The sequence below is a fragment of the Rhinopithecus bieti genome, unplaced genomic scaffold, assembly GCF_001698545.2.
Source record: "Rhinopithecus bieti isolate Rb0 unplaced genomic scaffold, ASM169854v2 scaffold_18354, whole genome shotgun sequence".
Lineage (NCBI taxonomy): Eukaryota > Metazoa > Chordata > Mammalia > Primates > Cercopithecidae > Rhinopithecus > Rhinopithecus bieti.
The window spans coordinates 3812062-3831806 of NW_016809835.1; the positions used below are offsets into that span (position 1 = coordinate 3812062).

General features: G+C 38.8%; 1 protein-coding gene across 3 annotated transcripts; it reads right to left on the reverse strand.

Moving 5' to 3' along the window:
- Window positions 1–5869: 5869 nt before the first annotated feature.
- On the reverse strand, window positions 5870–19742 carry ANKRA2 (ankyrin repeat family A member 2). Of its 3 annotated transcripts, none has more exons than XM_017890625.1 (9): window positions 19188–19742; window positions 16655–17047; window positions 15194–15352; window positions 11715–11780; window positions 9593–9690; window positions 8969–9094; window positions 8433–8499; window positions 6930–7010; window positions 5870–6379 (listed from the first exon to the last, which is right to left on the reverse strand). In XM_017890625.1, the coding sequence occupies exons 2-9, from the start codon at window positions 16941–16943 to the stop codon at window positions 6324–6326; spliced, it is 942 nt and encodes a 313-aa protein (XP_017746114.1). In that variant the 5' UTR covers window positions 16944–17047; window positions 19188–19742; the 3' UTR covers window positions 5870–6323. The 3 variants fall into 3 exon arrangements, with proteins under 3 accessions (XP_017746114.1, XP_017746116.1, XP_017746115.1); XM_017890627.1 differs by having other exon boundaries at window positions 16642–17047; XM_017890626.1 differs by lacking the exon at window positions 19188–19742 and adding an exon at window positions 19020–19178.
- Between the last annotated feature and the right edge of the window lie 3 nt (window positions 19743–19745).

Below are 19745 nucleotides of genomic sequence, written 5' to 3' on the forward strand. Positions count from 1 at the left end.
GAAGCAAACAGTCACGTGACATCTGAAGTGGGCTCTCTTTCACAAGCAGATTCATAAAGGACGCTCAACCACAACAAGCAATTCATTGAGTTACAGAAGGTGAATTAGTAACTCGCAGTTAAGATTACTATTTCAGAATTTCTTATTTTGTCATATAGGCTTAAAAGGGAACATGTTCATCTTTACAAAAGCATCGTAGCAGGTACCAATAGGCCAGAGACAAAGGATAAATGACTAAGTTCTTTCATACACAGGACGGCAATGCAAGAGGCAAGTGTGAGAATGTGGCTTGTCCACCTGCCAGGAGATAATTGTCCCTAGAGCAGGGGTTCCCAGCCTTGATGTACATTAGAATCAACTGAGAAGGGATTATAAGTCCCCATGTGGCAGCCCAGGCTGATTAAATCAGACCCTTTGGAGATGAGACCTGGCTTCGGTATTTTCAAACCTCTCCAGATGATTCCACTGAACATCCTAGGCAGCGAACCAATTCCCCTTGGAGTGGAACTTTCTTCCACCACTCTAAGGTCTTCAGTCCTCTCATTCTCAGGAGAGAGAGGCTTCTGTTGAATCAATTGATGTTGATACAGCAGCACGATTAGCATAGAAGAAACCTGTAATAGGCATATTACAAGTGCAAACATACCTTGGTTAACACATGACATTTTTAACTTGTCCCCAGGATGTATGGGTTGAGGGGAGATCATTCTGAGCAGGGCAGGGAACCACGCTGTGTTGGTCTCCAGTGTCCCCAGGGCCCAGCCCAGTCTCTAGCCCAGAGTACATGCTCCATAAACATTTGCTGAAGGATTGGATGACTTTAAGGGGAAATTTCCTGTTTCCTGCATTAAGCTTTTGCAGAAGAGATGGTGAACAGGTCAACTGAGCCCCAAGAAGGTATTTATAATGCTTTCCATAAATTGATTGTGGGAGATGTAATATATCCAATTATAACATCCTCATGGATGTGAAGAGGGGAAATAACAAACACCTAAAAATTTAACGTGCTTTACATTTTTTAAACAAAGTAACATGAGTGAATCTGTCACTTTGGAGAACAACTAACATTTGGAACCTGTCACATTGAGAACAATTTCACTGAATTTATGAGTAAAAAATAAAACATGGACAAACGTATCATACAGTGGCCTGAACTCTACAGAGAGGAGAACTCAGTAGGCAATGACTGTGCAACAGTTTATTTCCAGTGTAATAATTATGAATCTGATTTGAATTTCAATTCCATAGAGCACAAAATCCCCAGCAATAGTTTCTTGCTTCCAGATAGCAACATGGCATAAAGCATGTGGATTGCATTCCTGTGCATGCCAACTGGTATCACATGGCTCTTACTCCAATAGGAAGGACTTTACTATCTGAAGAAGAAAATGTATACAAAAGACAGAATAAACCTTCAAAGTTTACTTAAATCAAAGAATAGTTACACAATTCTCTTTGCAACGTACCTCTTTTCTTAAATGGTTGCATTTCCTGTTTAAATGCACACCCAAAAATATTTCAATCATGCTATAGTTCTTTTTCATATCTTTAGTGTTATTATTTATTTATTTATTTATTTATTTATTTATTTATTTATTTATTTTTTGAGACGGAGTCTCCCTCTGTCACCCAGGCTGGAGTGCGCGGCGCCATCTCAGCTCACTACAAGCTCCGTCTCCGGTTCATGCCATTCTCCTGCCTCAGCCTCCCGACTAGCTGGGACCACAGGTGCCCGCCACCGCACCTGGCTAATTTTTTTGTAGTTTTAGTAGAAACGGGGTTTCACCATGTTAGCCAGGATGGTCTTGATCTCCTGACCTCGTGATCCGCCCGCCTTGGCCTCCCAAAGTGCTGGGATTACAGGTGTGAGCCACCGCGCCCAGCCTCTTTAGTGTTATTTTTATTATAAAACCAACACACACATATGGTAAAAGTTTCTAGACAATAAAAAATGTAGAAAGTTACTGCTACCAGTTTGAATTTTATTAGTAGTATCTACCACAAAGGAGTAAGGTGATAACTTTTAAAGCTCTCAGTAGGTATGTAAATATGAGAACTGGTCACAGAAAATATTAAAGAGTAAACCAACAATTAATTAATTTAAGAATTTTACAATAGCCAGAGTCTGTCCTGTCTTTCATTCTTTTTTTTTCAAAAGCTCAATTCTCACTCTGTCACCTAGGCTGGAGTGCAGTGGCGTGGTCACAATTCTCTGCAGCTTTGAACTCCTGGGCTCAAGTGATCCTTCCACCTCAGCCTCCCAAGTGGCTGGGACTACAGGCATGTGCTACCACACTCAGCTACTTTTTTTTTTAGTTTTTGTAGAGTCAGGGTCTTTCTATGTTGTCCAGGCTGAATTTGAACTCTTGACCACAAGTGATCTCCCACCTCAGCCTCCGAAAGTGCTAGGATTACAGGTGTGAGCCAGTGCACCTGACCTTATTCTATTTTTATTTAGTTTATAACTCTCATATTTGTAAACATTTTATTCATTACACATCACTTAACAGCTATGAATACAATGCCACTTAATAGAAATATTAATATTCAATGATATAACTTGCACAAAACATTTAGATATGTATAGTGTATGTATATGTATCCAACTGGTTATAAGCAGTTTGTTCTAACAAAAGAATTTCAAGTTTTAACTTTTGTACATATAAAGATAAAAGGTATGATAATGAAATCTTAAAAGAATATTTTCTAAAATTAGGAGGCTAACTTACATTTTAGAGAAAATTTCAAAGCTAAAACTTTTAAAATCTTTACCGTATAATGACTAAAATCATCCTTTATAATTTCCCTAAAATGTATACATGTATCTAAGCTATTGGCATGCTTTTGTAAAGATCAAGAATATTAAAAATATTAACCTTTTCACTCAGATTTGCAGCTTTGTAGCTTCTTTTGCCAAAAGTAACTCTGGAGTGAATTTCGTTATCTAGTCAGCAGGTGATGTAAGAAAAGCGTTGTCACCAACACTTCAGGACACCTACATTACTATACCTCTCAGGTCATGAAAGAAGGGAGATTAATTACAAGGGTGATTACCTTAACCCCAGCTGGCTTTCACTGAAGTAGTTAAAGGTCATGGTGACATGTCCTTTCCATGTCACAAGGCACAAAGGCTGCCCAAAGACACTATCTAGAAAAATGTAATTTGATTCAGTCTTTACTACTTTTTTTTTTTTTTGAGACAGAGTCTTACTCTGTCATCCAGGCTAGAATGCAGTGGCGCAGTCTCGACTCAGTGCAACCTTTGTCTCCTAGGTTCGATTGATTCTCCTGCCTCAGCCTTCCGAGGATTGTAGCTGGGATTGTAGGCGTGCGCCACCATGCCTGGCTAATTTTTGTATTTTTAGTAGAGACAGGGTTTTGCCATGTTGGCCAGGCTGGTCTCGAACTCCTGACCTCAAGTGATACACCTGCCTCGGCTTCCCAAAGTGCTGGAATTACTGGCATGAGCCACCGCACCTGGCCCTGTCTTTACTATTTATTCAAGTTCTTAGAATTAGTGAAGTCGCATGTTAATTTGAAGATTTTTGTCTGGTAAAGAAGCAAATAATTTATTTTGCCCCCAAATGGTAATTTATGTCCCTGTTGAACAGTAGCTAGGTTTGTATTCAATCCAGTAATCTTATCTTAATGTTGCCAAGAATTACCCAGCTTCTGAAATGCTCTTGGAGTCAGTTTTCATTTTATTGTTTTCCTCATTAATCAATGAGTTGAATAAAGTCCTTGTCATGTGTTTATGTGTAAGAGAGAGTCATATCTTGTGACCTTTTGGAAATCACACGTGGTCATTTTTGAAGGTCATGTACTGAGATGTTCGAGAGGATTAGCCTGGCGGAGCCCAAGACACTGATTTGCCTGCTCATCTTTTCTTGACCTCCGAAGCGAATCCTGGGTGGCGACAGAACTTGAACTTTTCTGACTCTCTAGTTCTTTTGCCCTTTCTGATTTTATGTATTCATATTTGTTTTTGTTTCTGGTTTGTACACTTTCAGTAACTTATTCCCTATTGGTAGCAACAAAACAATGATTGGGGACTTGCTTTTATGGTCTATTTGGTTATCTCAGTTGGATGAATAAGGGAGACCTGTTCTTTGTTGGGTGAGATTTGACAGAGAATTCAATTATTGGTCTTTTTTTGTTTCTGTTTTGTTATTTTAATCTGTTTGTTTATAAGCAACCTTAAAGCAACCAAGAATTACTTGCTATGTTACTCTGGCTTCTCCAGAGAGACAGAACCGGTGGGATACATGGAAGGGCATTTATTAGGAGGAAATGGCTCACACAATCACAGAGGTAGAGAAGTCCCACCACATGCCGACTGCAAGCTGGAGAAGCAGAGAAGCTGGCAGCGTGGCTCAGTCCAAGTCTGAAGCCTCAGAACCATGGAAGCCGACGGTGCAGTCCCCAGCCAGGCCTGAGAATTCTGAGATCTGCTGATTGTCAATCTTGAGTCACACTGGGGTGAAATGGTTATGCTAGTCAATTCTGGCAGAGATTGTTTCATTGCTCTTCAGTGGGGAAAGCACTTGCAAGCAATACTCGGAGTGATGTGCCCAAATAGATCACTGGATTTTGTTACTGTATAATATGAACAGGAATCAACACTTCATGGGTAAGTACCATTAGTAATAAAAGGAACCAAATGGAAGGGTAAATGGTTTTAGGTTAACCCACCAACAGTACTAGAAAATCAATTTAAAGTATATGTCTTACAGACTGTGGGTGAAACATTAGTACTATTTTCACATATTATTTATTTATTTAGAGTCTCACTCTGTCACCCAGGCTGGAGTGCAGTGGTACAATCTTGACTCACTGCAATCTGTCTCCTGGGTTCAAGCAATTCTCCTGCCTCAGCCTCTTGCGTAGCTGGGATTACAGGCATGTGCCACCACACCCAGCTAATTTTTGTAGTTTTAGTAGAGATGGGGTTACACCATGTTGGCCAGGCTGGTCTCGAACACCTGACCTCAAGTGATCTGCCCACCTTGGCCTCCCGGAAGTGTTAGGCTTACAGGCATGCACCACCACACCCGGCCTCACATAGTATTTAGATTTGCATTTGGTGTAAACATCTATTGTTTTTCTTTCCCCCCTGCTTTTCCTTTAGGTAACCTTTGCCTGCCACATTCCCTGTGGTCTGGGGGCAATGCTGGGTATTGTTAATCAGTCATCCCTTCTCCCCCAACTCAGCGGTATATTTATATGCCACACTTAACAGAGTTCTGCCTCCTGGGAATGTAAATCCTGAGCAGAATGACAAACAAGGGGTTTAAAGCTAAACATCATAGTAACAGCATCCGAAATGCCTGGCCGTGGTTTCCTGACCGAGATCCTTAGTTGCCTTTCATTCCTTGGGACTGCCTGCTTCTTCAGCTTTCTCTTCCATTCTGTATCCTTCCATTCTGTTTAGATTAGCTAGATCAAGTTTATGTGGCTTACAACCAAGTACCATAACTCACAAAACATCTATTTTCCAGGTGAAGTGATTTAAGTCAAGTCCTATACTCAGTGGTCAAATCAACCCATGGCTCTTTCTTCATGGCTTCTGTGAAACACAGATTTATAGTGCTCCCTTTGTGCCATTAGAGAATATCGCACTTGTACTGAAGAACTGACTTCTCTTCACAGAGGTCTTTTCCTACTGAAAACTTCCTGAAAAGAGAAAATATTCTAAATATACTTCTAGAAATGACAATAAGTCTTTGTTGATTGACTTAGATTCAGTTTATTTTAATTACATATATTGTTTGATCTAATGAAGTATTACAGCAGGACAGAAGGGTGAAATTAAAATCCTAAAGAAATCTCTAATAATCTCGTATACTTAAAAAAAGTATTATACAAACTCACAGAAAAGTATTTTATTTATTTATAATATCATTTGTAAACAATCACACTGTGCACTTTTAATTCAACAATAAGAAAATTTTTTTCTAGGGATTTATAGCAAACCCTATATAAAGTGAATGACTTAATACATGAGTGAAGATGACTAGGGTAGAATAATTTCTGAAAATGTCAAATTACAGCACTTGATACAAAGACCGATGATAACTATCTGTACCATAAACATTTACATGCCATGAAACATTAATTTATAATTTTAAATATACAGTAAAACATAGTTACAAAAAGGGTATTAAATTTATTATAAACCAGTGAATTACTCAGAGAAATATTTATTAAAACCTACTAAAAACCAGTAAATATTGCAACTGAGGTAAAAATTTATAGGTAAACAAAACTATCACTTATAAGGACCAAGAAGTAAACAAAAGGGCAGACACTTTCTGGCGACTTGTCTACTCCTTGATATTTTGAAGCAGCTTCAACAAATGTGACTCAATAACCTGTTGAACTAGAACAGACAGATAATCAAGATTACAGCACACTGACTATAAATTTCTTAAAAAACTATCAAATTTAACTTATCCCCAATATTTTCGTAAAATAAAGTTATTTCTAAGCAGGATACATGCATAGTCTGAGGGCGATAATACAATGCAACACTTTAAAAAACTTGAAACTTAGTCTGTCCCTGAGTAACTGTCCAAGTTACTGGACGTTGTATCTTGGTTTCTGTATTTTTGAAACTGAAGGAGTCCAGAATACAAGGTTATCCTAAGGTTGCCCTATAAATAGTTTGCTATCAAAATATGAAATAAATCTTATAAACAGGTATGCACTTATCCTCCGGTAACTAATTATTTGGTTTGGTGAAAAGTATAGTAACAAACTTATTTCTAGACTTTATAGGAATTTGTGGACTTTTCCCAAAGTTAAAAGTGTATGTCAGGAGTTGGGATAACGTGTTTTAGGATTACAGTGATAAAGATGGTTTGGAGTACTGGCTTATACTATTTACAGAGCTTTACTAAGATGAGACACAAGAGTCCGAACATACTTACCACTTCTATAGCCCAGGGCTACAGCTAGATCCATAGAATTATATCCAGAGTCAGTTTCAATTGTTGGGTCAGCCCCACTTTCTATACCAAAATAGAAAAATCTACATGAATGAAATGAAAATGCAAGATATGATTGTCTATTATTGGCTCATGTAGAAATAGCTGGAGAGAGTCTTCAGTTTGGAGAATGTTTTTAGGGTAGTCTGACAAAGTACAGAATGCATGGGGTACTCAGAATTTATTTTAGTGGATTGGAGGGAAGACACTTCAAACAAACAGCATCCTCTGGAGTAGCTGAAACTCATACACAGTGAAAGATAAAGCTCATACGTAAGGACACTGTAGAAAGAAAACAATAGTGAATTCATTTTCTTTTCTTCTTTTTCTTCTTCTTTTTTTCTTTCCCTGACAGAGCCTTGCTCCATTGCCCAGGCTGGAATGCCACGGTGTAGTGTCGGCTCATTGCAACCTCTGCCCCTGGGGTTCAAGCGATCCTCCTGCCTTAGCATCCTGAGTAGCTGGGATTACAGGCACCCACCTGCCTGGCTAATTTTTTTTTTTTTTTTTGAGGCGGAGTCTCGCTCTGTCGCCCAGACTGGAGTGCAGTGGCCGGATCTCAGCTCACCGCAAGCTCTGCCTCCCGGGTTTACGCCATTCTCCTGCCTCAGCCTCCCGAGGAGCTGGGACTACAGGCCCCCCGCCACCTCGCCCGGCTAGTTTTTGTATTTTTTTTAGTAGAGACGGGGTTTCACCGTGTTAGCCAGGAGGGTCTTGATCTCCTGACCTCGTGATCCGCCCGGCCTCTGCCTGGCTAATTTTTATATTTTTTGTAGAGATGGGGTTTCACCATGTTGGCCAGACTGGTTTGAACTCCTGACCTCAAGTAATCCACCCGCCTTGGCCTCTCAAAGTGTGGGATTACAGGCATGAGTCACTGTGCCCGGCCACATAGTGGATTCACATGTGACCCCCCAAATGAAAGCAACAAGGGGCCGGGCGTGGTGGCTCAAGCCTGTAATCTCAGCACTTTGGGAGGCCGAGGGTGGATCACGAGGTCAGGAGATCAAGAGCATCCTGGCTAACACGGTGAAACCCCGTCTCTACTAAAAAAATACAAAAAAACTAGGCGGCCGATGTGGCGGGCGCCTGTAGTCCCAGTTACTCTGGAGGCTGAGGCAGGAGAATGGCGTAAACCCGGGAGGCGGAGCTTGCAGTGAGCTGAGATCTGGCCACTGCACTCCAGCCTGGGCCACACAGCGAGACTCTGTCTCAAAAAAAAAGAAAAAAGAAAAAAAAGAAAGCAACTGTGGTATGTGATGGAGGTGCTTCCCATATGGGCAACTTTATGGTGGCAGGTGCTCTAGGGGTGAAGAGCAGCAAGATTGATGTATTTAACAATAGTTAATGATTCTCTTGAGTAGCACCAGGGGAGGCCAGGTTGAAAAAATAAAATCAAGTCCTCACATGGCATTTTCTACATAGTATTCACTTTTATCTGCTTACCTAAGAGCATCTTTACACATTTCACATGATTTCCATGTACAGCATAAAGCAGAGGTGTTCCTCCATTCTGCAAAACGAAAAGGTGATTCAGAGTTTTTCAGAGTGAGCAAGACTCTAATTTAATGCTGCCGTGAGAAGTTTTACTAGAATTGGACACACAATCATTTCAAGTAATTTTAATATTTTGTGAAGGATACTTAAATCAGAACTAATAATTGAGTCTGTGATATTAACTTTTTCTTCTAGGTATTTAGCTAATTAATTATTCTTCTTTATTTATTCTTTGATTTATTTTTTAGAAACAGGGTCTGTGTTACCCAGGCTGGAGTGCAGTGGTGCAATCACAGCTCACTGCAGCCTCAAACTTCTGGACTCCAGCCATCCTCCCGCTTCAGCCTCTCAAGCAGCTGGGACTACAGGTGTACACCACCATGCCCAGTCTATTTCTTCTTTAGTAAAACTTACTGCATCTCTCCTGAACCAAACAAATTCTAAAACTTGTTAGAGTAATTTTAAATGTAGTATCACAAACTTACCCAATCATATTCATTTACATCAACTCCACAATCAAGCAGCATTTTGACAATATCTGTGTAGCCTTTACTACAGGCCAACGACAGTGCACTTTCTCGACCTTTTCCTAAAAGTTGGGGATCAGCGCCCTGGTATGGGAAGTAGAGATAAAAGACTTCTCAATTAGTTTAAACAAGAATATTGTTATCCCTGTCTACAATAATTATAGTAAAACACTAGGCCTGGTAATGTTCTGGGCTTAACATAGAAATAATGAAAACTTTTACTCATGGATGCTTTTATTGAGATTGCCTGGATGCCTTCCTTCCTCTGTCCTGTATCAATCCTAATTATCCTCATTCTGGAGTCAAGTCACAGCTCCTCCATGAAGCCTTCTCCTTCAAAGCTGACAGTACTTCTGTTCCCGTGGGACTTAGAGAGGGCTGGGCCTTAAATTATTTCTTACTGTTGCATGTATGATTAGTCTTGTCTTCTCAACTAGATCCAAGTTCCACGAGAATATGAAAAGCATTAAACTTTTTTTGGTAGCCTCTACCATATACCTAGCTGGCTGGATATATAAAAACTCTACTAATAACTTAACTGAAGTAACTATACATATACATTTTCTGAGGCATTTTCCTTACATTCTGAAGTAGGAACTCTACCACAGCTATTTGCCCGTGTGCTGCAGCCCACATCAGAGGAGTAAATCCTTCTTCATCCGTGTGATTGATAACATTTTCTATTTAAAAGAAAAGCAATTTTTGTGATCTAATTTAACAACCACATCTTAATATCACTATGAAAAACTGGCATTCCGAAGAGTCGATTATAATACTCAACAAAGTTCACTTTTTGCTGACTTTTCATTGGTGTCCTATTGCATGTTGTTGTAATTTGTAGTCTGAATGTATTAAAATATGCCTCAGTGTACATAGCCGGGTTCAGATAACATATTACTTAAAGTACAAACTACCAGACATGACATAATGCCAGGTACAAGGCAGTCAAAAGAACATTGGTCTCAGAATCAGGAGACCAGAGTTTGAATTCTGGCTCTGTCACTTTCTAGCCATATGACCCTGGGCAAGACACTTAATCTCTTCAACATACAGAATTCCTTGCTTACCTCAACGTACAGTTGGGAGGATCATAATAAAAATGAGATTATATGATAGCCCTCAGCATTACAGAAATACATAAACTTACTGAATCTTATTAAAGCTATCTTCTACTCCACAGCTAACATTGCTGCCTGTGAATTTCTCTCATTCTTGTGGTTCGCTAACACAGTGTTATGTGGATGACAGATAATATAATGTGAATGAAGAATAGTCTCAAATACAGTACCATGCAATTCTACCTTGAACCCCATTTTCTTCTCTAGATTGTCTACTAGTTATTAAGTCCACAGCCTTTTCTCTAAATTTATTTAGTAGATTGAAGAAGCCTCCAAATATTCATAAACAAACAGAAATATAATGATTAAGTCTTTCTTATAAAAATGATGTGATTAAGCAAAATAAAACTCTTTGCTCAGACTCCCTGTATTCCATAAACAGTTTTGGGACAACTGGCTAACTTTTAAAGCATGAAAATAAAAATACAGCTCAATCTTTACTCCATTACAACAAAACATATTCCATGTGAATTAAAGATTGAAATGTAAAAAGGAAACCCCGGAAGTTCTAGAATAAGGAATGAGTGAATTTATTTATAATCTTAAAATGTGAAATCCTTTCTAAGCAAGATATAAAATCCAGAAGTCACAAAGAAGAAAATAAATTTATGACTTACAAATGTTATGCTTTCAGAACTTCATAAAGGAAGCCAAAGGAAAAATGACAAGCTGGGGAACAATATATGCAACATAAACAACAACAAAAAGCTAATTTCCTTAATTTAGAGTTTACATACCAGTATATAGCAGGCAGTTCACACACAAAAAATTCCAGCAGACCATAACTTAAAAAATGTAAATGAAACTATTCTGAGATGCCATTTTTCACCTGTCAGATTAGCAAAATTTGGAGTCTGCTAATATCCTATATCAGTGAGGGCATGGGGAAACAGAAACTCTAGCTCTGATGTAAGGACACACATCTGGTTTTACATATATATTATATATTTACATATATAAGTTGTATGTATATATGCACATATATGTATGTATATATGTATGTATGTGTATATATACAAACATACACACACACCCTTTGACTCAGCAAATCTACTTGTGGGAATCTGCCCTATAGATATACTTTAAGTTTTAAGTATAAACCTAAAACTTAAGGGGGGGCAGTTAAAATAAATAACATAGAACATGTACATGCAATACAATGCACACTTATGGAACTATAAAAACAATAAAATAGGTCTTTAATATGTGCTTATATAGAAAGCTCTCCACAGTATTCAGTGTAAAATGGTGCAATGTAGTATATATTTTCCCTTTTGTGTAAGTAACAAGCACATACACATTCTCACACATAACCTGAAACACAAATAGAAATGTTTTCCATAAAAATTTTCTGAAATGTAAGAAACTTATAATGTTTGCTTTTGGGGAAAAGGCAAGGGTGGTAAAGGAACTTTTACATTTTATATTCCTTTTTTTTTTTTTTTTTAAACTATCCATTGGGTTATCTGCCTGGTGAGTTTATGTAACTATTTGTTTTTGTCTTTATACATTCTTATATTAAAATAAAATAACAAATCTAATAAATCCTATTGAATTTGTTTAAATATTTTTAAATAGGCTATTACCTTGTTCGATACGAGTAGCCAGATACAGCATCTCTCCCTGAGCAGCCAACTGGTGAACAGACAAAGCTGAAACAGTACAGAAAATACTTCATGCATTATCTATAGGGTACACTTGCATCATCCCAGGGTTCATGTTTGTGTCACAATTTTCTTTTCCAAAACAAAAACTATAATTTTATTGTTTTAAAAAATATAACTTAAAATGTATCCTAAAATTAAGGCTGGGCGCAGTCGCTCATGCCTGTAATCCCAGGACCTTGGTAGGCAGAGGCAGGTGAATCACTTGAGGTCAGGAGTTTGAAACCAGCCTGGCCAACGTGGCAAAACCCTGTCTCTACAAAAAATACAAAAATTCGCTAGGCGTGGTGGCGCACGCCTATAATCCCAGCTACTTGGGAGGCTGAGGTGGGGGGAATCACTTGAATCAGGGAGGCAGAGGTTGCAGTGAACTGAGATTTCGCCACTGCTGTCTAGTCTGGGTGACAGAAAAAAAAAAGTATCCTAAAATTACAAGTACTCATTCTGTATCTGAGAATTGATTCATATTCACTTAAGGTAATTTTGATATCTACAATTTTATTTTTATGAGACAGGGTTTCGTCATGTTGCTCAGGTTGGCCTTGAACTCCAGGGTTCAAGAGGATCCTCCCACCTTGACCTCCCAAAGTGCTGGGATTACAGGCATGAGCCCCCATGCCTCGGCCTTTTTAAAAAAATCTACAAATTGTTATTATCAATGAAATCTATTCTGAAGAAATGGCTTAGGTATTTAATTTTTAAAATGCTATTTCCGTATCCAAACTTAAGAGGAAGATGGGTCTAAAAGACAGGAAGACACTTCTTGTCTTTTATTGACGGACCCCATTGTGGTCTTAAATATTTTATTTCAAGACTCTATGGGGTTTTCTTTTACAAGGAATGAGGTCATAAATGAAAAACAGGCCTTGAGAGTAAATTTATTTATTTATTTTGAGACAGGGTCTCAATTTGTCACCCAGCCTCAATCTCCTGTGCTCAAGTGATCTTCCTGCCTCATGCCCCCAAATAGTTGGAACTACAGGTGGGTGCCACCACGTCTGGGTAATTTTCATATTTTTTGTAGAGACAGGGTTTTGCCATGTTGCCCAGGTCTTCAACTCCTGAACTCAAGCAATCCGCCAGCCTCAGCTTCCCAAAGTGCTAGGGTTATAGGCATGAGCCACTGTGCCTGGCCTGAGAATAAATTCTTGAGTATAGGCCCAGCTGTGGCTGATTAGCTGTGTGATCTTGGGTAACTTTAAACATTTTTGTCTGTAACATGGGATGTAAATCAAATGATCTTAGGTATTTGTTTTAGCTCAAAATTCTATGGTGGATTATTTTAAGACAACTTCCTTAAAGACAATGCCAAATAGGGAGAGTTCTCCTTAAAAATTAGTAGCATTTGATCATTGACTTCAATGATACGATTGGATGGCCTTACTACAGAAGGAAAAGCAACTGGTGTCCTATGCAAATTTATGTAAGTAAACCAGAAATGGCCAACAGTGGGGTGAGAGTCCTACAGGAAGATTCTTCCTAGCTCAAACTGTTACAGTATGTGACTCAGAAATCAGGAGGGATTTAGTGTTTCCAAAGAAAAGACAGATTTTGTCATGCTTTAGAATATAGATATATTTATATTACATTCTCAAATACAGTGACTAACATATATACAGTTAAATACTAACACAAATACAGTTGTTTTTCTCTTTTGAACATACTTATGCTACATAGAATATTTTGTAGTTTAAATAGAAAACTTTACTTCCTCTAGAATGATTCTACATTTAAAAGTTGTGGATTCAAGGTATTAAAAGAGGCAGTTTCATATTCATATTATATTCAAATTCAAAATTACAGTGCAAATCACTCAGCTTTTACTATAAAATCATTTATTGATCAGTGATCTGGTTTATAAGTAAAATGTGAAGCCTTGAACTCCAAGAACATGAAAACACTGACAGTGTTTTAATTTCAAAGGGCTCAGAATTATTATCTGTAATCTCATTAACTCATTTTTATAGTAAAACTTTTAAGTTTTCATAATATTTTAATCTGTATTTGCTCTCAACAGAGAAATATAACACATGAACTATTTATTTATTATTGATTGGAATCAGGGTCTCACTCTGCTGCTCAGGCTGGGGTGCAGGGGCGTGATCACAGCTCATTGTAGTCTTGACCTCCTGGGCTCAAGTGATCCTCCTGCCTTAGCCTCTTGAGTATCTGGGACTACAGGTGCATGCCACCACACCTGGCTAATTAAAAAAAATTTTTTTGGTAGAGATGGGGTCTTGTTATGTTGCTCAGGCTGGTCTTGAACTCCTGAGCTCAAGTAATCCTACCTCAGTATCCCAAAGTGCTGGGATTATAGGTGTGACCCACTGTGTCTAGCCCCACGTGAAATATTAAAAAATGTAATAATATATGAAAAAGTTTTCAATTGCTAAAACTACCAGGACATCACTTAAGCTTTCAAAAAACTTAAGTATAGTGCATTTATTTATTTATTTTTAATTGACAATAATTGTGTATATCTATGGAGTACAAAGGGGTATTTTAATATATGTTTATATTGTGGAATGATTAAAGCCAATTAACAAATCTATCACCTCACATACTTACTTTTTTGTGGTGAAAACATTTAAAATTTACTCTTTTAACAATTTTGAAAATAAAATACATTATTATTTTTTATTTTATTTTCTGAGACAGGGTTTCACTCTGTCACCCAGGCTGGAGTACAACGGTGCAATCTTAGCTCATTGCAACCTCCTCCTCCCAGGTTCAAGTGATCCTCTTACTTCAGCCTCCCAAGTAGCTGGGAACACAGGCATGCACCACCACACCTGGCTATTTTTAAAAAGTTTTTCGTTTTTTAATTTTGTATTTTAGTAGAGACAGGGTCTTGCTGTGTTGCCCTGGCCAGTCTCGAATTCCTGAGCTCAAGCGATCCACCAGCCTCGGCCTCCCAAAGTGTTGGGATTACAGGTGTGAGCCACCATGCCCAGCCCTCACTGCATTATATTTATTATAGTCACCATTGTGCACAATACGGCATTAAGTAGTCCTCCTGTCTAGCTAAAACTTTGTATCCTTTGACCAATATCTCTACCCTTTCAGCATCTACTCACCTCTCCCAGCCTCTGGTAAACACCAGTTTACTGTGTACTTCCACTGAGTTCTACTTTTCCAGATGTCCCATATAGTGAGATCGTGTGGTATTTGTCTTTCTATGCCTGACTTATTTCACTTAGCATAATGTCCTCCAGGTTCATCCATGTGTCGCTAAGTGACAGAATTTCCTTCTTTTTTAAGGTTGAATAGCATTCCATTGTGTAGTATAATACATTTTCTTTATCCAAAGAATATGCATTTAATGAAAATAATGTTTTAAAGTCAAATTCTTGAAAGTATTATATTAAGAATATAGTAATACATCAGTGGCAAATACTTACAATTTGCTAACAGAGGTGTGGTAGAGACCTCATTTCCTCTGTGTTTGTTGGTTAAAGTAGTTGACTGTTTTATGGGTGAGAAATGCTTTGTTGTAGATGGGGTGTAGACATGCCTTACTTGAATTCCCGGAGAAGGAGATGTATGGATGTTGCATTCAGCTAAGTAAAAAACAAATGTAAACACATTAAAAGCATTTCAATAAGAGTTCTATGTCAATGCCTACATTTAAAAAGAAATACATGAGGTATAATAGCTTCAATTAAACTATTTATCAAGTGATACTAAATTGTTCGTATCATAGAAAGTCCATACTTCCTTGTTTGCATAGTGGCGAGTTAATCTAGGCTGGGCATGGTGCTCAAGCCTGTAATTCCATCACTTTGGGAGGCCAAGGCAGATGGATCACCTGAGGTCAGGAGTTTGAGACCAGCCTGGCCGACATGGTGAAACCCCGTCTCTACTAAAAATACAAAAAATTAGCTGGGCATGGTGGTGTACGCCTGTAATCCCAGCTACTCGGGAGGCTGAGGCAGGAGAATTGCTTGAACCCAGGAGGTGGAGGTTGCAGTGAGCCAAGATCTCGCCACTGCACTCCAGTCTAGGCGACAGAGCGAGGCTTCCACTCAAAAAAAAAAAAAAAAAAAAAAAAAGTCTGTACTGTACTACCACAGTGAAAGTTCTGGAAAAAAATATTAATCTTGAGTGATGTTATCCTAAGAGAATAGTTTTATTATTCAGGGTATCATTATAAAAGCAAATCTAGGGCATGATGACAGACTTCAATGCATTAAAGCATAGAAACTGAATGCACATTAAATATTCATAGAACAGGAATATTCAGGAAGGGATATTACACTAATTCATTTCTAAAAGGAACACGAATTTTTTTTCTTATGATTTTATTTTTTGAGACAGAGTCTCACTCTGTTGCCCAGGCTGGAGTGCAGTGGCATAATCTCAGCTCACTGCAACCACCGCCTCTCTGGTTCAAGCAATTCTCATGCCTCAGCCTCCTGAGTAACTGGGATTACAGGTATGTGCCACCATGCCTGGCTAATTTTTGTATTTTTAGTAGAGACGAGGTTTCACCATGTTGGCTAGGCTGGTCTTGAACTCCTGACCTCAAGTGATTTGCCCGCCTCAGTCTCCCAAAGTGCTGGGATTACAGGCATGAGCCACTGTGCCCAGCCCTATGATTTTTAAAGGAACAATAGGGAACTTCATTAGGGAATTTGTAAACAAACATTAAAAAGGAAGTTTTTAAAAAAATCAACATGTACTTCCTTTAAATATTATATAATCTGAAATTATTTTAATTTGGCTTCTGTGAGATTCCAGAAAATCATATTAAAAAATGACTTCTAAACTGTCTTCCCAAACTTAAAATTTCATGATTGGGAAAAAAACCCAAATACACAAAAACAAAAACAAACGCAGATATTTATACCATAACTTTCAACCTTTAAATAGGACAGATGCCACCTCCAGGTCAGAGTTAACCTGATCTTGAATATTTTTACTATCTTCTTCATTTAAGGACTTCACAAATCGAGAACACACATTCATATCAAATCGGTTAGGCAATATGAATTTCATTCCCATGGCAACACCCGGAGCTGACCCTTCTTCTGAATTTGGGTCCAGTGGATGTTCTATTTTAATGTCTGGCATGCCAGTTAGGCTATAAGTGCTGGGACACTCTTCCACTATAAGCTGGGCTCCAATATCCAGATTTGTTGATGTAGCCATGATTTCAACTGTAGTTTCAATAATTAAAACATTTCTTCATGATTTCCTCTTGGTTTTATAAGAGCAGTATCCAGTGTATTCTTAGAATTTGGATATTTAAAAATCTGAAAGAAAAAAATTAGAAAATTAAAAGTATTCTATCAACTTAGGCAAAAATACACAAAATAATCATTTTCAATCCAGTTTTGAAACAATGCTCTTGAAAGCACCTATACATAACAGAAAGCATATAATGTTCAGAGGTAGAGAAACCTGAGTATGTATCCAAGCTTTGCCATTAATTAGCTGTGTGACCTGTATAAGTTACTCAATCCCTCTGAGTTTCCGTGTCATTTATAATATAGGGATACCACCATTAACCTTACAGGGTTCTAGTAAAGACCAAATGAAATACTGGACAGTGACATTCTCACCTCCATCATTAAATTCCAATAAATTTTAGTTACTGTTTCTCCCATTTCCTATACCTGAATATTGCCAAATGGATAAAAGATCAGGCTAACAATGAAAATAAACTTTAACTTCTTACCTAAGGTTAGTTCTTTAATATGCTATGTTTACATAGATGGCCCTTAGTTTGAATTTAGAAATGATATAATTCATGTTGTATCCAAGTTTATTGGCATTGTTATCTGTAACACCTGTGATTCCTAGACCGTGAAAGACTTTACAAAACTTTGGTTTTCATGAACTGAAGGTACATTTATCAATTTTTGTTCAGATTAAGCATTAGCAACTTAATGTAGGTTTCATGACAAATAAAGTAGGTAGATTATCGATTGGCTTTCCAAGATGTGTAATTGTCTTAGATACATTATCATTTGGGACAGGAAGGAAATTAATAACATCCAGTTAATTTTTTCACGTTAGGGTTTATTGCCTCTTAGAAGTTTTGAGAGGGTGCAAGGTGTTATAAAATTGGAATTCGAATTAAAAGAAAAATGCATTAGGATCACAGTGGAGCAAGGGTCACCAAACCCTACATTTACAGATAACCACCGTTTACAATTTTAAAAACATTTTCAAAGATTAATCCTTATAACAATCCTTTGAGTAGGCAGGTCAGATAATCATATGTCCACCTAGGAGAGGAGAAAAAGGAAACTCATGAATTATGAGGGTTTACTCAGCTCTTCTTACTCCATCACTCTGACCATTAAAATGAGGCAGCACTGAACAAAGCCAAAACCTCTACGAGAGAGTTGAACAAATAACACATAGTATAGTAAGGGGGGAACAAAAAAAGGGCAGGAAGAAGGTTAATACATTTCGGCAAAAAGAAGGAAACCAGAAAAGAAAACGAGTTCAGTGATTCAAAGGGAGATGGATGTGCAATGCATTAGTCCATGCTGTCTTAAAAGGTACTAGACAATCCCAACTGTGTTTCCTGAGGGAAGAACCATCTCCCCCTTTCTCCTATCCAGCAGTTGGCTAAGTGCAACTCCCCTAAGTTCTCTGAGTACCCTGCATATATCTGTATTTTAGCATTTACCATTCTCTTGACCATTTAAATAGCATCTAAATTGAAAACTCCCCTAGGATGGGGACCACTCTTACCAATCTCTGCACACAAAACAGTACTTGGTCCTACCAGGTGCTCCGTAAATGTTTTCTGATCTTAACTTTAATAATTTTTTCCATACTCTTTTTTCTATTTCTAACATTTGCTGATTAGACCTGGCTTTCCACTCCCAATATCGCTACTAATGAGCTGGGCAATCCTGGACAAATAATACAAGTTTTCTGAAATTCACCTATTATAAAAAGGTGTTGAAATAGGCCTTTCTAACATTCTTTCCAGCTCTAAACAGCTTCCATGTTACAAATCAAGATTTATAGATGGAATTACAGGTCTTCGAGAGGAGAATAGCAAATGTGCTTAGGGGAAGGCGGTGGGTGGAAAAAGAACGCTTATCTTGGCACAGCAGTCTAATGAGAGGAGAAGCAAAGTTGATTGGTAAGACAAAATTTTGAAGAACAGGAGAGGGAGGCGGGGGTGAGGGGGGTGGGGTAAACACAACTTAGAAGAGGAGGTGGTGAGAAAAAGGGGGTAAGGCAATAGATAGCTAGGTTCACCTTGATCTGTCAGAGCCCAGGGATGAAGGGATAGAGAGTCTAAGGAGATAAAGTGGGCAGCTATGCTAGTTCCTGCGGATGTTAATAACAGGAGCCCCTCGTTTCTTCCTGATCCTGGAATTATCCTACAAGGAGAGGAAGGTGCTATGAAAATAAACGATGCCTCACAGGCTACAGGTGTCCCAGCGTCCCGAGACAGGAGCCCGCTGGAGGGGAGACTCTTGTAGGAAAAGAAGTCCGTTCTGTCGCCACCGGCCAGCTGTGCCCGAAAAGTCCCAGGAAGAAACTCTCGCTCATCCGCGGCGAGCGGATCCCGGGCACGGGGGCTGGAGGCCGACCCGGTGAGAGTGCAGGGTCTCGCGACCACCGACGACAGCAGACAGCGAGTCGAGCCTTCCCATCTGAGGCCAGCTTCAGTACAGGCCTCCAAGTCCGGGCTTGTTTTGGCCGCGACGTCACTTCCGAGTTCTTCTTTCGCCTTCTGGCTGAAAAACGTTCTGTAGCAGTGCAGCTGAGACTTTCAGGTTTTCTTTTCTTTGTCTCTCTCTCCTTTTTTGTTTTTTTGCCGCCTTTACGCGCCAAGGCCCATCCTGCCGGAGTACTACACAGATAGGGTAATTTCAGTTGACGGTTCTAGGTCACCAGAGCAGAGGAAGCCCTAATTTCGCCCTCCGGTCACGCCTCCTGCTCCAGATCGCCCCGCCCACCTGGCTCGCCTCTGCGCCG

What these genes read in the sequence shown, in the direction of transcription:
- ANKRA2 (XM_017890625.1), bottom strand. Translation starts at nt 16,943, where the DNA reads ATGGCTACATCAACAAATCTGGATATTGGAGCCCAGCTTATAGTGGAA. An exon ending in GGCATCTGTCCTATTTAAAG is followed by an intron (nt 15,353 to 16,654) that starts GTTGAAAGTTAT and finishes TTTTTTACTTAG; the next exon opens with CTGAATGCAACATCCATACA. An exon ending in AGCCCTGGGCTATAGAAGTG is followed by an intron (nt 6,380 to 6,929) that starts GTAAGTATGTTC and finishes TGTCTGTTCTAG; the next exon opens with TTCAACAGGTTATTGAGTCA.